The following is a 19,754-nucleotide window of genomic DNA, read 5'->3' as shown; positions in this document are numbered from 1 at the left end:
ACACAGTTTCCTTGCTCTCCAATGCAAATACTTTTTTGCTGCTTGGTGACTTACAAAAGGTTGAATTTTGATGTAATTGAAGAAATCCGGCACAGATTTTGTCACGAATGCAAGGCAAATGTGTTACATATGTATTTTGCCGCAGTTTCACTGTAGTTTTTACCCTATAGATTGAACGGCTGAAATTTGCTTTAAAAATCTGCGATTTTTCAGCAATGTAATGAGCATTCTGTGGATTTCAATAGTACCTGACAGTAATGTAAATTGCAGCAGTTTTGTGGTGAGGAAAGCGCACCACAAATATGTGGCAAATCCGCCATGTCTGAACATGGCCTATTGGGCTGCTCTAAATGTGGCTCTTACTCAGGCCAGTGAAAACAGTGTAGAGCAGCATACAGATCAGCCCTTTAGTGGTAGCAACAGGCAGCAAAGATTTTTACAAGTGTGTGTGTTTGTGTGTGTGTGTGTGTGTGTGTGTGTGTGTTTTGAGGAGCACAGTTATGCCGCTCTATACTGTACTATAGCAGATGAACACCATAGCATAATCAAGTAAATTGAGAAGTCATCTATGCTGCTGATTGCAGTGGCAGCCTTACATTAAAGGCTTGTTTACACGTTGGGGTGATATATTACGTCTGCATGCATTCGTTTTACCGTAGTGGCTAGATACTATACAGTAGTGATCATGAGTTAAAGTAGAATCCTACTAAAACCATGGTCACTAGGGCATACCGTATTCTGTTGTATACAAGCTGAAGCATTCTCTTCCTTAGGCCTCATGCACACGAACGTAAAAATGTCCGTAATTACGAGCCGTAATTATGGCCCGTAATTACGGGCCCACAGACTTCTATTGGCCATGGGTACCTTTCCGTTTGCTTACGGGAATGTGCCCGTGCCGTTGAAAAATATGGAATATATCCTATTTCAGGCCGTAATTATGGCATGGGCAGGCCCATAGAAGTCTATGGGGCTCCCGTAATTACGGGTGGCTACGTGTGTGCACCCGTAATTACGGGAGCGTTGCTAGGCGTCGTCAGGGGATAGTCACTGTCCAGGGTGCTGAAAGAGTTAACTGATCGGCCGTAACTCTTTCAGCACCCGGGTCAGTGACTACCACTGGAGTTAATAGCATTAAAAGTTAACTTACCCAAAACTCCCTGTTTCTTCCTCCAGTCCGGCCTCCCGGGATGACGTTTCATCCCATGTGACCGCTGCAGCCAATCACAGGCCAATCACAGGCTGCAGTGGCCACATGGACTGCCGCGTCATCCAGGTAGGTCGGACTGGATGCCAAAAGAGGGACGTGTCACCACTTCTCTTCAGAACGCCCAGCTTCTGCCAGATCACGCTGTGACGTCACTCACAGGTCCTGCATCGTGTCAGACGAGCGAGGACACATCGGCACCAGAGGCTACAGTTGATTCTGCAGCAGCATCAGCGTTTGTAGGTAAGTAGCTACATCGACTTACCTGCTAACGCCGATGCTGCTGCAGAATCAACTGAAGCCTCTGGTGCCGATGTGTCCTCGCTCGTCTGACACGATGCAGGACCTGTGAGTGACGTCACAGCGTGATCTGGCAGAAGCTGGGCGTTCTGAAGAGAAGTGGATGATACTTCTCGTCAGAGCGCCCAGCTAGTAAAAGTATTAAAAACGCCCCGATGTACGCACATAATACACGCCCACTTGGACTTTTACTTTTAAACACACCCACTTGGACTTTTGAAAGCCTCATTTGCATAACTACAAAAATGGTCATAACTTGGCCAAAAATGCTCGTTTTTTAAAAATAAAAACTTTACTGTAATCTACATTGCAGCGCCGATCTGCTGCAATAGCAGATAGGGGTTGCAAAATCTGGTGACAGAGCCTCTTTAAGTAGTACAAGGCAATGGCTCATCTGAGAAAGATGTAGGAGATTGGTAGTGATGTATAACAGCCAGGGGGATGTCAATTAAACATTGAAAGGTGGGTTTGGATTCAGGACTATGTGACTCTTCAGGATAGCGGTGCCGCCCCATGACCCTTTAATGAGTAATTAGCATATAGTGTGCACCGTTTTAAAAGTTGATTTTATAGATTTTGTTGCATCTGAAAAAAATATATAGGGGATTGTTTGGAAATATTGTCAGGTCATGTATTACTGCATGGTGGCAGTTCAAGGTGTTAAAACTACCTGACAGGTTCCCATTAAAAATACAATGAATTGAAAACAATTCCATCTGCCCTGCAATTTTGTTATTATATATATATATACTATATAATTACAGCTCCAGAACCAAGCTCATACATATATACGGCACGACATAAATACAGAACCAGAACAAAGCTCAGTACATATATAAAACACCAGAACCAAGCTCAGTACATATATACAAACACCAGAACCAAGCCTAGTACATATATACAGCATTAGAACCAACCTCAATACATATATACAGCTCCAGAACCAAGCTCAATACATATGTACAGTACCAGAAAACAGCTACGTATATAAATACAACACCAGAACCAAGATCAGTACATATATACAACACAAGAACAAAGCTCAGTACATAAATACAACAGATCCAAGCTCAGTATATATATACAGCACCATAACAAAGCTCAGTACATAAATACAACACCAGAACAAAGCTCAGTACATATATATACAGCTCCAGAATCAAGCTCAGTACAGATATACAACACCAGAGCCAAGCTCAGTACATACATATATATATATATATATATATATATATATATATATACAGCTCCAGAATCAAGCTCAGTACATATATAGAGCACCAGAACCAAGCTCAGTGTAGCGTCCATTGCCATGGGCCGTCCGGTTTACTCACCTCCCGATGCCCGCAGCCATGGATCTGTGAGAGTTGGTCCCCCATCTCCTTCCTATGAGACACCAGCGCTCACTTCCGCTCCGTTCTGCTGTGTCGGTAGGGTGCGTGCGCACACTCGTGCCCAGCCTTAAAGGGCAAGCGCGCGCACATCAGGAAATCACCATCATTAAAGGCCCATGATTTCCTGATCTATGCGAAGGCCCCAGCCCTTCTGATCCTTGCCTGAGTGTTGTTAATTTATCCCAGTCTGTCTTGCAAATGGTCCCTTAGTGTTTCCCATTCCAGTTGTTACCCATGCCATGTTACCTGTTCTGCCTCGTCCAGTGTCTCCTGTCACGTCCAGTGTCTCCTGTCACGTCCAGTGTCTTCTGCCACGTCCAGTGTCTTCTGCCACGTCCAGTGTCTTCTGCCACATCGGATACTGCCTGTCACGTCTGGTGCTACCTGCTGCACCAGTCTCCATTCGTGCTGAAGCCACAGCCACCGTCTGGACTAGTTCAGGTACCCAAGCGTTACTATCTACTATTGGCTTCGTATAGACTGTGACCTGGTCAGCTGCCTCTCCGCTACGGCGGAGGGGCCTAGTGGGTTTACATACCCTGTGACCGTGACAGTACGCTCATGCCATGGAACCTGCTGGCCAGCCCAAGACCGCAGTCCAGAAGATACAGACGGAGATGCATGACCTACTCACACGTCAGGATCAACTCCTTGAGGCTGTGAATTCTATCTTGGTCCGTCTGGATCTACTCACTTTTCCACCTCCGGTTCTTCCCCCTGAGGCTGTTGCTGTGCCACTGCCCATTGCTCCTCCTGTTTGTTCTGGATCCACAGTTCCTTTGCCTCTTCCTCCTTGCTATGATGGTGATCCCAGAGCATGTAGAGGATTTATTAATCAATGCACGGTTCATTTTAGGCTACGGGCTCATCTCTTCCCCTCCAAGGAGGCCAAGGTAGCATTTATCATCTCCCTTCTTGCTGGCAATGCCCTCGCATGGGTGAACCCAATCTTGGAGCAACAAGGACCTGTATCCTTGGACCTAGCCTTGTTCCTTCAGACCTTTTGTGCCGTGTTCGAGGAGCCGGGTCGAACATCCTCTTCCACAGCTACTCTGTTGACCCTCAAGCAAGAGGGTTCCACTGTAGGGGAGTATGCTATCTCCTTTCACACCCCGGCAGCCGAGCTGGCATGGAACAATGAGGCACTGGTGGCAACGTACTGGCAGGGACTGTCCTCTTACATCAAGGACGAACTGGCAGCCCGCGACCTTTCTTCTACCTTGGATACCCTCATCCTGTTAGCCACCCGGGTTGATATGAGAATCTGTGAGAGCACTCAAGAGGTTCGACAGGAGAGCAAGGTCCACAGATCAGCACCCTCGGTCCAGAGACCACCATTGCCTTCCTCTAGTGCGCTACCTGAAGAACCCATGCAGGTAGACAGAGTCCGGTTATCTGAACAGGAGAAGTAGCGCAGACGCTCCTCTGGACTATGTATGTATTGTGGCCATAAGGGTCATTTTGTGTGCCAATGCCCACAGAAACCGGGAAACTCCAGTACCTAGGGTTGGTTGGAGAGGCAACTCTAAGTGGAATGTATCCAAACGTTAAAACCTCTCCCAAATTATCGATTCCTGTGGCTATCATCTCTGGAGACACGTCACATCCTTCCTCCACCTATCTTGACTCTGGAGCAGCTGCTAATTTCATCCAGCAGGATCTAGTGGATCATTTACGTCTACCCACAGTCCGTCTGGAGAGACCCCTGGCTGTTGCCTCTGTGAATGGTCTACCATTGCCCGATCAGATTATGCTCATCACGAAGCCGTTGACACTACGGATCAGAGCTCTTCACTCGGGGCAGAACACCTTTCTGGTACTACCTAAGGCTATCAATCCTATCCTGCTGGGTCTGCCATGGCTCCGCCTACATGCCCCGGTACTTGACTGGAGTTCCGGAGAAGTTTTTCAATGGAGTTCCAAATGCCATAGCCATTGCCTGTCACAAGTCCGTCCTGTTATGCCCCCTCAATCACTCTCTGGTCTACCATCTCAGTATGCCAGTTTTGCGGATGTCTTCTGCAAACGAGAATCTGAGACGTTGCCTCCACATCGGAATTATGACTGTCCTATTGAACTGGTTCCTAATGCTTCTCTTCCCCGTGGACGGGTATATCATCTCTCCTTGCCAGAGACTTTATCTATGTCCACCTATATCAAGGAGAATTTTGAGAGGGGTTTTATACGGAAATCTTCCTCCCCGGATTGACTACCGTGGTCTCAACCAGATCCCGGTCAAGAACAAATACCCATTGCCACTTATATCCGAGCTGTTTGATCGCATACGAGGAGCCAAAACATTTTCTAAGCTTGATCTGCGGGGGGCTTATAACCTAATCCTGATTCGCCGGGGTGACAAATGGAAGACGGCATTTAACACCCGTGATGGGCACTACGAATACCTAGTGATGCCCTTCGGACTGTGTAATGCTCCCGCAGTATTTCAGGAATTCGTCAATGATATTTTCCGAGATCTCCTCTACATGTGTATTGTAGTTTATCTCGATGATATTTTGATTTTCTCCCCAGATCTGATAACCCATCGGAGGCATGTCCGCCAAGTTCTTCTGCAACTAAGAGAGAATCGCTTATATGCCAAGTTGGAGAAGTGCGCCATTGAAAATATGTCTTTGCCCTTCCTGGGCGACATCTTCTCGGATCAAGTTCTTAAGATGGATCCTGAGAAACTAAAGTCTGTCCTGGAATGGCCATGTTCTCAAGGCCTAAGGGCCATAAAACGGTTCCTGGAATTCGCCATTTTCTACCGGCAGTTTATTCCAAACTTTTCATCTCTGACTGCTCCCATCTCTACCCTTACCAAGAAGGGTGTAAATGCCAAGGTATGGACTCCAGAGGTAGAGTCCGCAGTCATTAGCCTCAAGAAAGCCTTCACTTCAGCTTCGATCCTCCATCATCCTGACGTATCTCGGCAGTTCTCATTGGAGGGGACGCTTCCTCTGTTGGTGCTGGTGCACTACTGTTCCAAAGGAGCTCCAAAGGAAAGACATTTTTTTTTTGTTCGGTTGGCAGACAGGAGAAGAATTCTCCACTGGGGACACAGTACTAAACTGGCTGGGCACGCTGGTGTCCATAAAACCCGAGACCTGATTGCTCATCACTTCTGGTGGCCCACGCTACCTAAAGATGTTCTGGACTTTGTCTCTTTTTGCACGGTGTGTGCTTCTAGCAAAGTTACTTACTCCAAGTCGGCCGGCCTGCTTCAACCTCTGCCTGTACCCAATGCCCCCTGACAGCACATTGCAATGGTCACAGACCTTCCCCCCCTCAGTAGGATGCAACACTGTCTGGGTGGTGGTGGACCGATTCTCTAAGATGGCACATTTTATCCCGCTGACTGGCCAACCATCTGCTCCCGACTGGCGAGTCTCTTCATTCAACACATCTTTCGCTTGCATGGCTTGCCCCTTCACATTGTGTCTGACCGGGGGGTTCAGTTTACCTCAAAGTTCTGGAGAGCCCTCTGTAAACTCCTAGATGTGAGACTGGACTTTTGCTTAGCCTATCACCCCCAGTCCAATGGCCAAGTTGAGAGGATCAACCAGATCATGGAGAATTATCTCCGCCACTTCATCTCTTCACAGCACGATAACTGGGTACAACTTCTTCCATGGGCTGAGTTCTCGTACAACAACCACACAAGTGAATCTACCACTTCCACTCCATTTCACATTGTGTACAGTCAACATCCTAGAGTCCCTCTTCCTGTATCGACTTCATCTCAGGTACCCGCTGCTGACTCTGCATATGGGGACTTTCTGCAAATTTGGCAACAGAACCGGTCCTCTATTTTGCTGGCAGTCGATCGCATGAAGCAAAAGGCAGATACTAAGAGAAGAGAGCCGCCTCAGTATCTTCCGGGGACTAAAGTCTGGCTGTCCTCTCGGAACATTCGTTTGAAGGTGCCCTCATACAAGTTTGCTCCCAGGTTCCTTGGTCCTTTGGAGATTCTGCAAAAGATAAACCCTGTCCCCTATAAGCTGCGGCTGCCTCCTACCCTCAGAATCCCCAACTCCTTTCATGTGTCCCTCCTGAAACCCGTGGTCCTGAACCGCTACAGCAAGACTTCTTGTTCCACAGTTGCTTCCAGGGGTTCTTCTGATATATTCGAGGTGAGGGAGATCCTGGACTGCAAAAGGGTAGGAGGAAGGACTTTCTATTTGGTGGACTGGAGAGGGTTTGGTCCGGAGGAGAGGTCCTGGGAGCCAAAAGAGAACCTCAGTGCTCCTGCTCTTATTAAAAAAAATTATCTCGCTCTGGCCCCAAGAAGAGGGGTCATAAGAGGGGGGATACTGTAGCGTTCATGGCTACGGGCCGTCGGGTTTACTCACCTCCTGAGCGCTGGTCCCCATCTCCTTCCTAGGAGACGCCAGCGCTCACTTCTGCTCCGTTCTTCTGTGTACCCGCCCTTAAAGGGCCAGCGCGCACACATCAGGAAATCATCATCATCAATGGCCCATGATTTCCTGGACTATAAGAAGGCCCCAGCCCTTCTGACCCTTGCCTGAGCATTGTTAGTTTATCCAAGTCTGTCTTGCAAATGGTCCCTTAGTGTTTCCTATTCCAATTACCCGTGCCCTGTTACCTGTTCCTGTATCCCGTGCTGTTCTTGTTCCTGTGCCTACTAGTGTTGGAGTCGTGTCTACTGCACCAGCTGTCGTTTGCCACGTCCAGTGTCTCCTGCCACGTCCAGTGTCTTCTGCCACATTGGATACTGCCCGCCATGTCTGGCGCTACCTGCTGCACCAGTCTCCATCCACGCTGAAGCCACAGCCACCGTCTGGACTAGTTCAGGTACCCAAGTGTTACGAACTGCTATAGACTTTTGTATAGACTGTGACCTGGTCAGCTGCCTCTCCGCTTCGGCGGAGCGGCCTAGTGGGTCCACATATCCTGTGACTGTGACACTCAGTACATATATACTACACCAGAACCAAACTCAGTACATTTATACCGCACCAGAACCAAGCTCAATACATAAATACAGAACCAGAACAAAGCTCAGTACATATATAAAACACCAGAACCAAGCTCAGTACATATATACAAACACCAGAACCAAGCCTAGTACATATATACAGCATTAGAACCAACCTCAGTACATATATACAGCACCGGAACAAAGCTCAGCACATATATACAGCACCAGAACAAAGATCAGTACATAAATATAGCACCAGAACCAAGATCAGTACATAAATACAACCCCAGAACCAAGCTCAGTACATATATACAGCACCAGAACAAAGCTTAGCACATATATACAGCATCAGAACCAAGCTCAATACATATATACAACACCAGAACCAAGCTTAGCACATAAATACAGCATCATAACCATGCTCAGTACATATATCCAGAATCAAACTCAGTACATAAATACAACAGCAACACCAATTCAGCTCAATTTAGTGCAACCCCTGCCGTATAGGTTTGTACGGCGTAAAAGTACAGCTCCCAGCATGGTCAGAACAATGGAAAGCATATGATGGGAGTTGCTGTTTCACAAAAAATAAATATACCACCCATCTCGCTGCAGTACAGTACTGATTAGAGGCAATATAAACACTTGCATTAAGTGACTCACTGGTGACATCTCAGACTCAAGTTGTTCTTTTTCTCTTTTCTTCTCCGTCCGGCCACAGCCCATTTCTGCAATTTGTCGCTCAGACATCTTCCGCTTCTCACTTTTCAAACATTTCTGCACGTATAAACGGAGATAAAAGTCTCATGATGCCACACACTACGCTCTAAATATAATAGTACCATACAGTGCACCTCTAATTATAATAGCACAATACACTATCCCAGATTATAATAGCACCATACACTGTGTCCTACACACAGTGCTCGGTGTAGATAGTGCCCGAATAGAGCACCCTGTAGATAGTGCCCCCCATAGATCCCCCTGTAGATAGTGCCCCCCATAGATAGTGCCCTAAATAGACCCCCCTGTAGACAGTCCCCTACATAGACCCCCCTGTAGATAGTCCCCTAAATAGATCCCCCTGTAGACATTCCCCTACATAGACCCCCCTGTAGATAGTGCCCTACAGATAGCCCCCTGTATATAGTGCCCCACATATAGCCCCCTGTATATAGTGCCCCACATATAGCCCCCCTGAATATAGTGCCTCACATATAGCCCCCCTTTTTATAGTGCCTCACATAGACTCCTGTATATAGTGCATTACGTATAGCCCCCCCGGTATATAGTGCCTCACATAGCCCCCTGTATATAGTACCCTACATATAGCCCCCCACTGTAGATTGTGCCCAACATATAACCCTCCCCGCCTCCCCTCCTGTCCCATAGATAATGCGATGCACACTTTTTAAAGAAAAATAAAACCCTTTACATGCTCACCTGATCCCGTTCCCGCGCCGGCCTGTGTCAATGTAGGCCTGCTTGCTTCTGAGCAGGTCTGCTGGGGCTGAACTATGCAAGCGTCACGATGACCTCATAGTTGAAAGGCACTGATTGGCAGGGCAGAAGGACTTGCCCCATCAATCAGCGACCTTTCAACATCGGAAGGGGCGCGATGACATTATCGCCCTGCTAGTGTTGTTGAAGGCGCTGCTTGGAGGGGCAAGTCATTCTGCAATGCCAATCAGCGTCATTGTAAGGCGCTGAATGGACGGGTACGGAACGTGCCGGCCATTCAGCATTTATGCATGCAATTGTCTCTGCATCCTATAGACACAGGTACAATTAGTGAATGAGTAGGAGGCGGCGGCTGGTTTCAGTGGCGCCGCCGCCCCATCAGAGAGGCAGCAGGCTGCCGCCTAAGTCAAGATGCTCATCTCACCTCATGGACGGTGCCAGGGCCAGCCTTAGGATAGATGGCGCCCAGTGCAAAATTATCTTTCAGCACCCCACACCATCATAAAAAAATTCCTCCCACAGTATATATACAGCATTAGCCTTATATAGTGACCCCACACAGTATAATGCCCCTTTAGTGCCCCACACACTAGGGATGTCACGATACCAGAATTTGGACTTCGATACCGATACTTCGTTTAGTATTGCGATTTCGATACCAATTCGATACTTTGCCAACAGTAATAATAATTTAAAAAAAAAGTTCTTCAATTTTCTGATGTGAGGCGCGTGGTGTGATGATGAATTTAACCTCCATGTGCCTCACATTAATAGTAATTAACCCCATCATGTTTCTCAGTCATAATGGGTTAATATGTAAGGTACATGATGGGGTTAATTACTATTAATGTGAGGCACATGGAGGTTAAATTCATCACACCTTGTGCCCCACAATAAGTGATAGAAAGCAGTTTTTATTTTATTTTTTTACAGCGTACACATCATAAATGATGCAAAAAAATTGTTGTGCAGGTTATTACGGCCGCGCCAATTCTGAATGTGTATCTTTTATGTATTGAGACTTATTTTCATATTTATTGTAAAAAAGGTGTATGTGTATTTTTTAATTTAACATTACATTGTTTTTAAGTTTTTACTTTATTTTTTAAACTTTAATGTCATGGCATATATCTATATTACAGTACATTAGCCTGTGTACAGATAGTAAACAGGCAGTTGTTATGACATACCTAAGTAGGCCCTAACAACAGGAAATATGGTAAGGCAGCCCTGGGGTCCTTCAATAGACCCTGGGCTGTCTACCCATATATGATATGTCCCTCAATCGCGTCACAGGAATTCCCTGTGATGCGATCCAAGGGGCATCCCCCCTTCTCATTTTCTCCTGAATGCTGCAGTCCGCTGTGATCGCAGCATTCACAGAAATAACGGCGGAGATGAGAGGTTTCTCTGATCTCCGCCGTTATAGAGTGGGGCTGCGGCTGTGTAATACAGTCATTGCCCCGCTCCTGACAGGAAGTGCGTGCGCAGTCAGCATGAGGAGATGCGGTCGGCGCTGCACTAATAAGCGGCGGCGCAGGCACAGAGGACAGAACATGTGGGTGTTTTGCAGTGCGCCCGCCATGTTCTGTCTTCATTCCCGCAATCATTAGTGCAGCGCCGGCCGCATCGCATCATCCTGACCCCGCGCACTTGTTATCAGGACTCAGGAGCGCGGCAATAACTGTATTACACAGCCGCAGACCCGCTCTCATACATTCATGTGTTACTATACTGAGCTGTGCGGCCGCACAGCTTAGTATCGAAATACATGAAAATAACGGTATTGAACCGTTTGGGGATGCAGAGTATCGAAACAGTATTGAAGTTTCGATGCATCGTGCATCCCTACCACACACAGTATAATAATATTTAATAATATATTATAACCCCTTCAAGGACACAATATTTTGTCCTATAATTGTGCCCACACAGTATTATGCCCCCTAAGTGCCAAACACATTATATTGCCCCGTGTAGTTACCCTACACAGTATAATGTCTGCTTAGTGGTCTCCACACAGTATAAAGCCCCCCCACAGCCCCCCCTTGTAGATAATGCCCCCTGTAGATTGGGCCATACAGCCTTCCTGTAGACAGTGCCATAATCCCCCACCTCCTCCTTGTAGACAGTGCCATACAGCCCCCACCTCCCCTTTGTAGACAGTGCCCCCAAACAAAGAATATTGTACTCACCTAGGCCCCTTTCCCACGACGAACGGAGCTGCTCTGCAACCCCGACGACAGGATCCTTGCGCAGGCCGGCGTAATCCAGAGATGTCCATGTTTTCAGTACTGTCCTGAACTGAAAACATGATTACTGTACGGGACAGTTGTCCCGCAGCGAGGCAGGGACTCCTAGCGCCGTACATAACTATGATGCTAGGAGCCCGGCTCCCTGCAGTGTGTTCGGTCCGGGACTTGTGGCCGAAATATGTTCCGTCCTTTACGGACCGAACATGCTCGTGTGAATCCAGCCTTAGGGTATGTTCGCACAGCATTTTTTGTAAGACAGATTTTGAATTGAGCGTTATTTGACAGTTTTTTGGCATTTTTTTAAGCTGTTCAATCTAATGCAAAAGACGCAGGCAAAGAAGCACTCCAAACGAACGTCGCAGGTATTTTCTACCTACTATTAATTTTGATTGGAGGTCAGAGTTGGAAGCCACTTGAAGACCATCAGCAACCCACTAACAGTAAAATGAACATCAGCCCCCCACTCACAGTAAATTGACCATCAGCCTGCCACTCACAGATGCCCCCTGTAGATAGTGCCGCACAGCCCCCTTGTAGGTAGTTCTGCTCACAGATGCCCCCTTTAGATAGGGCCACACAGCCACCTGTAGATAGTGCCACACAGACCCCTTACAGGTAGTGCCACACAGCCCCTTTGTACGTAGTGCTACTCACAGATGCCCCCTTTAGATAGGGCCACAGAGCCACCTGTAGATAGTGCCACACAGACCCCTTACAGGTAGTGGCACACAGCCCTTTTGTAGGTAGTGCCACACAGCCCTCTTGTTGGTGGTGCCACACAGCCCCCCTTGTAGGTAGTGCCACACAGCCTCTCCTTGTAGGTAGTGCCACACAGCGCCCCTTGTAGGTAGTGCCACAGCCCCCTTGTAGGTAGTGCCACACAGCCTCCTTGTAGGTAGTGCCACACAGCCCCCTGAAGGTGGTGCCACACAGCTCCCTTGTAGTACCACACACCTCCTTGTAGGTAGTGCCACACAGCCCCCTTCTAGATAGCACCCCCCTTCCTGTAGATAGCACCACTGTAGCGCCCTGAAGGAGCAGAATCCCCCTGTGGGTGGGGATTCTGCTCCTGGATAGAGCGCTTGATGTCTCTGTCAATATATGGACTGAAGCGGAATCCCCATCTACAGCATTGCCGACGCTGCGACTGGGGATTCCACTCCACTCACTCCATTTAGGAATGATGACGTCAGGGGCTTCTCCTGGAGCCGAATCACCGGCCACTGCATTGGCAATGCTGTGGGTGGGGATTCCGCTTCAGGTGTTGCCCCTGATGTCACTGTGCATATATGGACAGAGACATCAAGCGCTCTGTCCATGAGGGTAATCCCCGGCCACAGGGGAATTCCACTCCGTCAGGGAGCTACAGTGGGGATAAGTACAGAAAGGGGGGTGGGGGTGCCATCTACGGAGTCCGGGTGTGCTATCTACAAGGAGTCTGCAAAAAATCTCCTCCTCCTCACATCTACTTCGCACTGTAAGGAGGAGGAGAGAAAGCACGGCCGTGGCAGTGTTTCAGTAGAGTGTCCCGGCACTCCACGGGGGTTCTCACAGCACCCCAGTTGGGAACCACTGGCCTAGTAGATAGCAGAGCTGGGAGATACCTCCCTGCTCTGCTATAGTGTTCAATAGTATCTGCATCCTTAGCAGGGCCGAATTTACAGCTCACGCTTCCCTAGGCACTAAGCCTGAATATGCCCCCACTAAAGGCCTATTTACTTTATCCAATTATCATCATAATTTTCTAGTTTCTTACCAATTTTAATGATATTTGGTCAGTTTTAATAAAGGAGAAGATCAAAGATAAAACCTTTGTTTATCGTTGCTCTGTAATTGTGATGTAAAAATAATTGTTATCAGTGACACGATTGATAAATGTGAATGCCGCTCATAGTGAAATTTACGCTTGGCATTGATGCCTAGTGCACAGTCCGGTCCTGGTGTCAGTTGGTGTGGACTGTGTTCCCCAAAACTCATGTGTTCTATTGGGAAATACAGAGCATACTATGCTGTACCAAAGTCTGGAATCTGCATACATAGATTAGAGCTAACCCCAAATGATAATAATACAATGCCTAAATATTACCACTATGACTAAATAATACCACCATACTGTGACTAGATAACACCGCCATGCACCGACTAAATAATACCACCATACACTGAATAATACCGCCATACAATGACTAGATAACACTATGGGAAGAGAAAATTTTTGTGCAACCTTGCGAACATTTCAAAATGTCTGATAGGGAAACATTGAAATTGATGCGCATGTCGTCCTAATGCCAAAATTCTAGCCTTATAGCCAAGACTACCCCCCCCCCCCCCCCACACAAGCAAACTATAACTAAGCCCCGCTCCGCCACATTTTATTTAGAATGCATTCGGATTTTGCGTTCATATTTTGCTGCAATTTTCACAAAATGAAATGAAGCAAAAACTGCAATATGGCTGCAACACGTGAATATACTCAAAGGGCAGGAATACACACAGCGTAAACACTGCAGATCCTCCGCAGTGGATTTCATTGCAGAAAGTCCGCAGCATAATACAGTACCAGCAGAGTGGATGAGATAAAACAAATCTCATCTCTACACAGAAACTGAACATAAATTTACCTGCGTTTTTTTAAATCTGCAGCATGCCAATTTATGCTGCAGAATCGCTGCTCTTGAATTGTGAGGTATGTTTTTGAATGGTGTCAATGAAAAACGCCTCCAAAAACGTCCCAAGAAGTGTCCTGCAAGCCGTATTTTGACAGCGACGCATAAAATAAAGGCTCGTGGGAACAGAACATCGTAATTCCCATTGAAAGCAATGGGCAGATGTTTGTAGGTGTATTAGGGGCGTTTTTTCAGCGTAATTCGAGGCATAATATGCCCGGTTAACGTCTGAAACCACTGCATGTGAACATACCCTAAAATTTCCCCATTAAATTCAATGGGAAGTAAAATCCGCAACAAAGTCATGTGTTGCGTCAGAAATACGTCAGAAATGCATCAGAAATGCTGCTGGCCGTAGTCATAGCAATGCGTATTCTGTTCTGAGCATAGCCCGGCCTCCTGGGATGACTATTCATCCCATGTAACTGCTGCAGCTGTCACATGGACTACAGCGTTATTGCAGGATGCCTGGCTACGCTCAGAGTAGACGGCTGCTTCACCATGACTATGGCTGGGAGTATTAGCTTTTTTTTAATTATTATTTCTGCAGTCTTTCCGCAGCGGACATGCCGCCCGAAAAATTGCACCAAAATTTTGTGCCGTTTTTCAGGTGGAATTCCCGCAGTTTCCAGGATGGATACTCTGTAGTTTTATGCAGTGTCCGCCCTGTGTGTTTCTACCCTTATAATCAAGTTAATTTCCCCCACAAATTTCCCCCACAAAAATTATCTCTAAAGAATCCTTACGCCCCCATACATAACATTTGCAGCCAAGTTACCCTCCCTCATATGATTCATAATAAGATCCTACAATACAACATAAACTATACAGAAGTCCCCCTCCCCACAAAATAGATTTATAAAGAATCCCCCCACACACTTCTAGCATAAAGAGCAGTGTCCCCTCCCCCACAAAATCCATCTATAAAGAATCCCCACACACAAAGCATTTATAACCTAGTGTCCCCTCCCCCACAAAATCGATTTATGTAAAAACCCCCATCCTGTTACACATATGATTTATAGATCAATCTTTCCTCCTCCCTCACACAGCACATAAATTACCAAGATTAACCTAAAGCTTCTGCTCTTACTAGACTCTGGAGGTCCGTGGAGGAGTCTTCACTGTGGGAGCAGCAGAGCAGGGAGGAGCTACGAGAGGCGCTGAGTGGGTGGCTGTGCAGAACAGGCTGTGCTGATTGGTGTGCGCAAACAGAGTCCCCAGCTGCTCCACCAATCAGAGCTCACTTCACACTGCAGAGGGGAGGAAGGAACATTTCTCCTCTCTGATGTGCGGCCTGTATGTGAACCCCCTCCCCCACCCCTTTTTTACTTGTTAGTCCGGCGGGGTGGGGGTTCTAAATAAATTTAATTTTATACAAACTTTTTTTACTCATTTGGCCCGGGCACCACGAGCAGGGGGAAGGGAGCCAGTGCACCGCCCCCTTCCATCTGCTGGAGTGATGCGCCCTGTGCAACGGCACAGGTCGCACACCCTTAAGGCCGGCCCTGGACGGTGCGGCCCTGCTTGTTAATAAGGTCACCTCTAAGGCGTATTTTTTTCAAACTGAATAAGCCTATTTTTTTCTATCCTTTAATAGTAAGAGAGATCTCCCATCCCATTTAATAATTGCATTGCTCACATTTGAACCCTCTCCAGCTCTCCTTGTATATCCTTTAATAATGCTCTACCTTTAGATAGTGCCCTACATATACCCCCCCTGTAGATAGTGCCCCACATATAGCTCTCCGTGTAGATAGAGCCCTACATATAGCCCACTGTATATAGTGCCCCACATATAGCCCCCTTGTAGATAGTGCCCCACATATAGCCCGCTGTATATAGTGCCTCACATATAGCCTCACTGTATATAGTACCTCACATAGCCCCCTATATAATGTTCCCTACATATAACCCCCCCACTCTAGATTGTGCCCAACATATAGCCCTGTAAATAATGCGATGCACACTTTTTAAATAAAAAAAAACTTTACATGCTCACCTGAACCCGTTCCCACACCGCCCTGTGGCAATGCAGGCCTGCTCTCTTCTGAGTAGGTCTTCTGGGGCTGAACGATGCAAGTGTCACGATGACGTCATCGCCCCGCTAGCATCGTTAAAAGGCGCTGATTGGCAGGACAGGATGACTTGCTCCGTCAATCTGCTCTTTTGAACAATGGAACTGGCGCGATGACGCGATGTGCGAAGAGCTGCATGCCAGCTGTACATCACAAAGCACAATGCCAAGCGTCAGATGGAGTGATGTAAGGGTATTTTCACACGATGAGAGGCTTTTACGTCTGAAAAGACAGACTGTTTTCAGGAGAAAACAGCTGCGTCGTTTCAGACGTAAATGCTGCTCCTCGTATTATGCGAGGCGTCTTTGACGCCTGTAATCTTGAGCTGCTCTTCATTGACGTCAATGAAGAACGGCTCAAATTACGTTGCAAAGAAGTGCCCTGCACTTCTTTGCCGAGGCAGTCAATTTACGCGTTGTAGTTTGACAGCTGTCAAACAACGACGCGTAAATTACAGGTCGTCTGCACAGTACGTCGGCAAACCCATTCAAATGAATGGGCAGATGTTTGCCGACGTATTGTAGCCCTATTTTCAGACGTAAAACGAGGCATAATACGCCTCATTTACGTCTGAAAATAGGTCGTGTGAACCCAGCCTAAAGCATGCCGCCACTGAACTCTGGAGCAGTGGAAATGTGTTTTGAGGTGGTTTTCTTGCACTTTCCTGCGTTTTTTCTGCGTATTTTCCGCAGCAAAATACGCAACGTGTGCATGTAGCCTTAAGGTCCTGCCTGTTCAATTATCCGGCAATATAACAACAATATGTAATAAATTATGTAAGTGGTTTATGTCATTTTCACTAAAGTTTTGTATTATTACTTTTTCAGCATTAAAATTTCTTAATGTCTATGAAGACGGATGGGCACGAAAGCATTTAGGTGTGGACATTGAAAGGAATATTCAAGTTATGTGGAAGAGACATGGAAGGCCATTTGTGAATTTATTCTTTGCTTCTCTCAGAGAAGAGCGCTCTATCCCACAGGAAATTGATCTTATTGGAGGCAACCAGAATACTGTGATTGCACTGAACATTGGAGTACATTTCAGACAATTCCCTCTCCATCACTATATCCGAAGACTCCTCAACATTCGCCGTGCTATAGAACGCCTCTTACTCAGAAGCCCACAAACAAAAGTTATCATTAAGACCGAGAATACAGGTGAGATGGCAGTTGAGTATGAGGGAATGAGTGATTTCCATGCATATGTTCACTACTGGATAATGGAAGTAGTCTTCAAAGACCTCAATGTTGGTTTTGTTAATGGTTGGGACATGACCACAGCATTTAATTCAAATCAAATCCATCCACCAGAACTCTATATAAGAAATGAGGTAAACATGCTGATGACATATATATGTACCTGAGCCCTAATATTGTTCCATTTAAGTCTATTTGTATTTTCCTGACACTATTAGGGCTTATTTAGACGAACGTGATATAAGTCTGTGCAACGCGCGTGATTTTCACGCGCCTCGCACGGACTTATGTTAGTCTATGGGGTTGTGCAGACTGTCCGCGAGTTTCATGCAGTGTGTGTCCACTGCGTAAAACTCACAACATGTCCGATATTTGTGCGTTGTGTGAAGGATGGTTTATTTGCTTATATTCTCTGTATGAAATTACATTGTGAATTATCAAGCAGGATGCCGAATTACTAAGATATGTATTATGTGAAAGTGATTATGATAATGTTTAAATGATTTAGTTTCATGCAGCAGCCATCTTGTCTGGAGTTCCCATCTTGGTTCTTTTTTAGTGAATAGAAAAGTCATTGTTCCTTTAATACAAGTAATGTTGATTTCGTATGTTTTATCTTTGACCTTGGTTCCCATGCGAAGTTGGTAGAGAATGGACAGGGAGTAAGAAGGGAGGGTGGCAAGTATACGTGAAGGAAGGTCTCCATCTCCACGAGAACATTCTGTCCAAAAGAAATAAGGCCACCTGCAAACCTAATGTGTGAAGAATTATAATGATGTATCTGGGATGTATTTTATTGTATGCTTTTTACTGAATAACAAATATTGTCACATTGTCTCTGATTGGTTAACCTCAAGCCTACACCCCTTCTGAATTTCAGTTTAACAGTTTGAGTTTGGTAATAAATCCTTCAGAGGGGTATTTTTGAACATATCAGCAGTGTCTGTGTGTTTTCTTCTCCACTCTCGATATATATCGGTGAAATATCCTAATTAGGATACTGACTAATGGGGTCTGGCCTTGAGAGTCTGTTTGGACTCGTATAAATTTCAGTCTAATATATTTTGAGCGATGGATTTCTACGACAGTAATGGTGCCAATAAAACCCGGGAGATTGCACGTCTGATAAGCTGTCACTGGAGAGGTCTGGCTTTGAATCTGTGAATTACAAAAAAACGCGGTATGTAAGGAGCTTATTCTTACACCATTCACACATGTATTGCGTAAGCCTTGGGATCTAGCTGTCAGACGTCACATCTTCTGGACGAGGGCTCCTTAGTCAGCAGTTGGTTGAAAGATGGATCCAAAAAGGTATGTTGAAGCTTTTTGTGTGATGAAGGATTGCAGGTGTGTACGTGATCTTAAACTGTTGATATGAAAAGACATGAGAGAATTTTTGCCAGCAATTACATTGTTAACCAGAAAAATTGTGAGAAGTGTAAGACCTCCGCCTTTGGAATGCAGTGACGTAGCGCATGGCGGAGAGAAGTCGTAACTCACATGTGAAGTATTTGAAATGAAAAGATTGTAGTCTGTGCTTGCTGCTCTGTTGTAGCGTAATTTGTTATTTAGTTGTGTAAAATTGTTGATGATTAATAGTTGTTCTGTTACCCGTTTGTCTGGGATTATAGTTGGGAGGTATTGACTGTGAAGTGAGAGAAAAGTTGGACAGTTGTGAGTAATATCCTGTAGTACCACAGGGGCTTCAATGGTTAAGTCCTGATAATGTAGAATCCAGTGCAAGGAGAAGCAATTGTGTCTATATTGAATTTGCACTCAATACCATTACCCAGTGCAATAGGGAAAACTTTGAATACTGTATTAGAAATAATTAATATTTTCCTAACTCATTGCCAGACAGTGATATTGTGTGTAAGGGTCCATAAACCAGTTGTATGCATTGCCAGACTGGCATAAGGTGGGAATCAGTACAGACTGATATCTAGCACATGTGATATTCCGGCATATACACTTTGATGTAAAATAACATCCAAGTCTGTAGTAGTATAACATCAGACCGCTGGATTGAATACCGTTGTAATATAACATCCTGTATTCAATGAATGACCCTGACACTTACCCCAGATGCCACCTGTGTCGTAGTAGTAATTACAGTGAAGGACGTTGGTATTGGCTCAGACCCAGAGCCCCTAAAGAAATCATCACCAACATAGATAATAGCCCCCTAAACTACAACCTGCAGAGTGAACGGCTGAGCGGGGAGAATAATATATATATATGTTACCAAATAT

At 46.0% G+C, this 19,754-nt stretch overlaps 1 protein-coding gene across 2 annotated transcripts in view; it reads left to right on the top strand.

The window, feature by feature from the left end:
* The window catches only part of LOC142661482 (NXPE family member 1-like), a 233,560-nt gene extending 215,467 nt beyond the window's left edge, over window positions 1–18,093 (top strand). For both annotated transcript variants that reach the window (XM_075838884.1, XM_075838883.1), the window contains one exon: window positions 17,131–18,093. In XM_075838884.1, coding sequence (XP_075694999.1) covers window positions 17,131–17,669 — 539 coding nt within the window. In that variant the 3' untranslated portion in view covers window positions 17,670–18,093. The remainder of the gene's footprint in view (window positions 1–17,130) is intronic.
* Window positions 18,094–19,754: the final 1,661 nt, after the last annotated feature.

Source organism: Rhinoderma darwinii, chromosome 10, assembly GCF_050947455.1.
Source record: "Rhinoderma darwinii isolate aRhiDar2 chromosome 10, aRhiDar2.hap1, whole genome shotgun sequence".
NCBI classification, from domain to species: domain Eukaryota; kingdom Metazoa; phylum Chordata; class Amphibia; order Anura; family Rhinodermatidae; genus Rhinoderma; species Rhinoderma darwinii.
The sequence above is the reverse complement of the archived record's forward strand: the minus strand, read 5'-3'. Positions and strand labels throughout refer to the sequence as shown.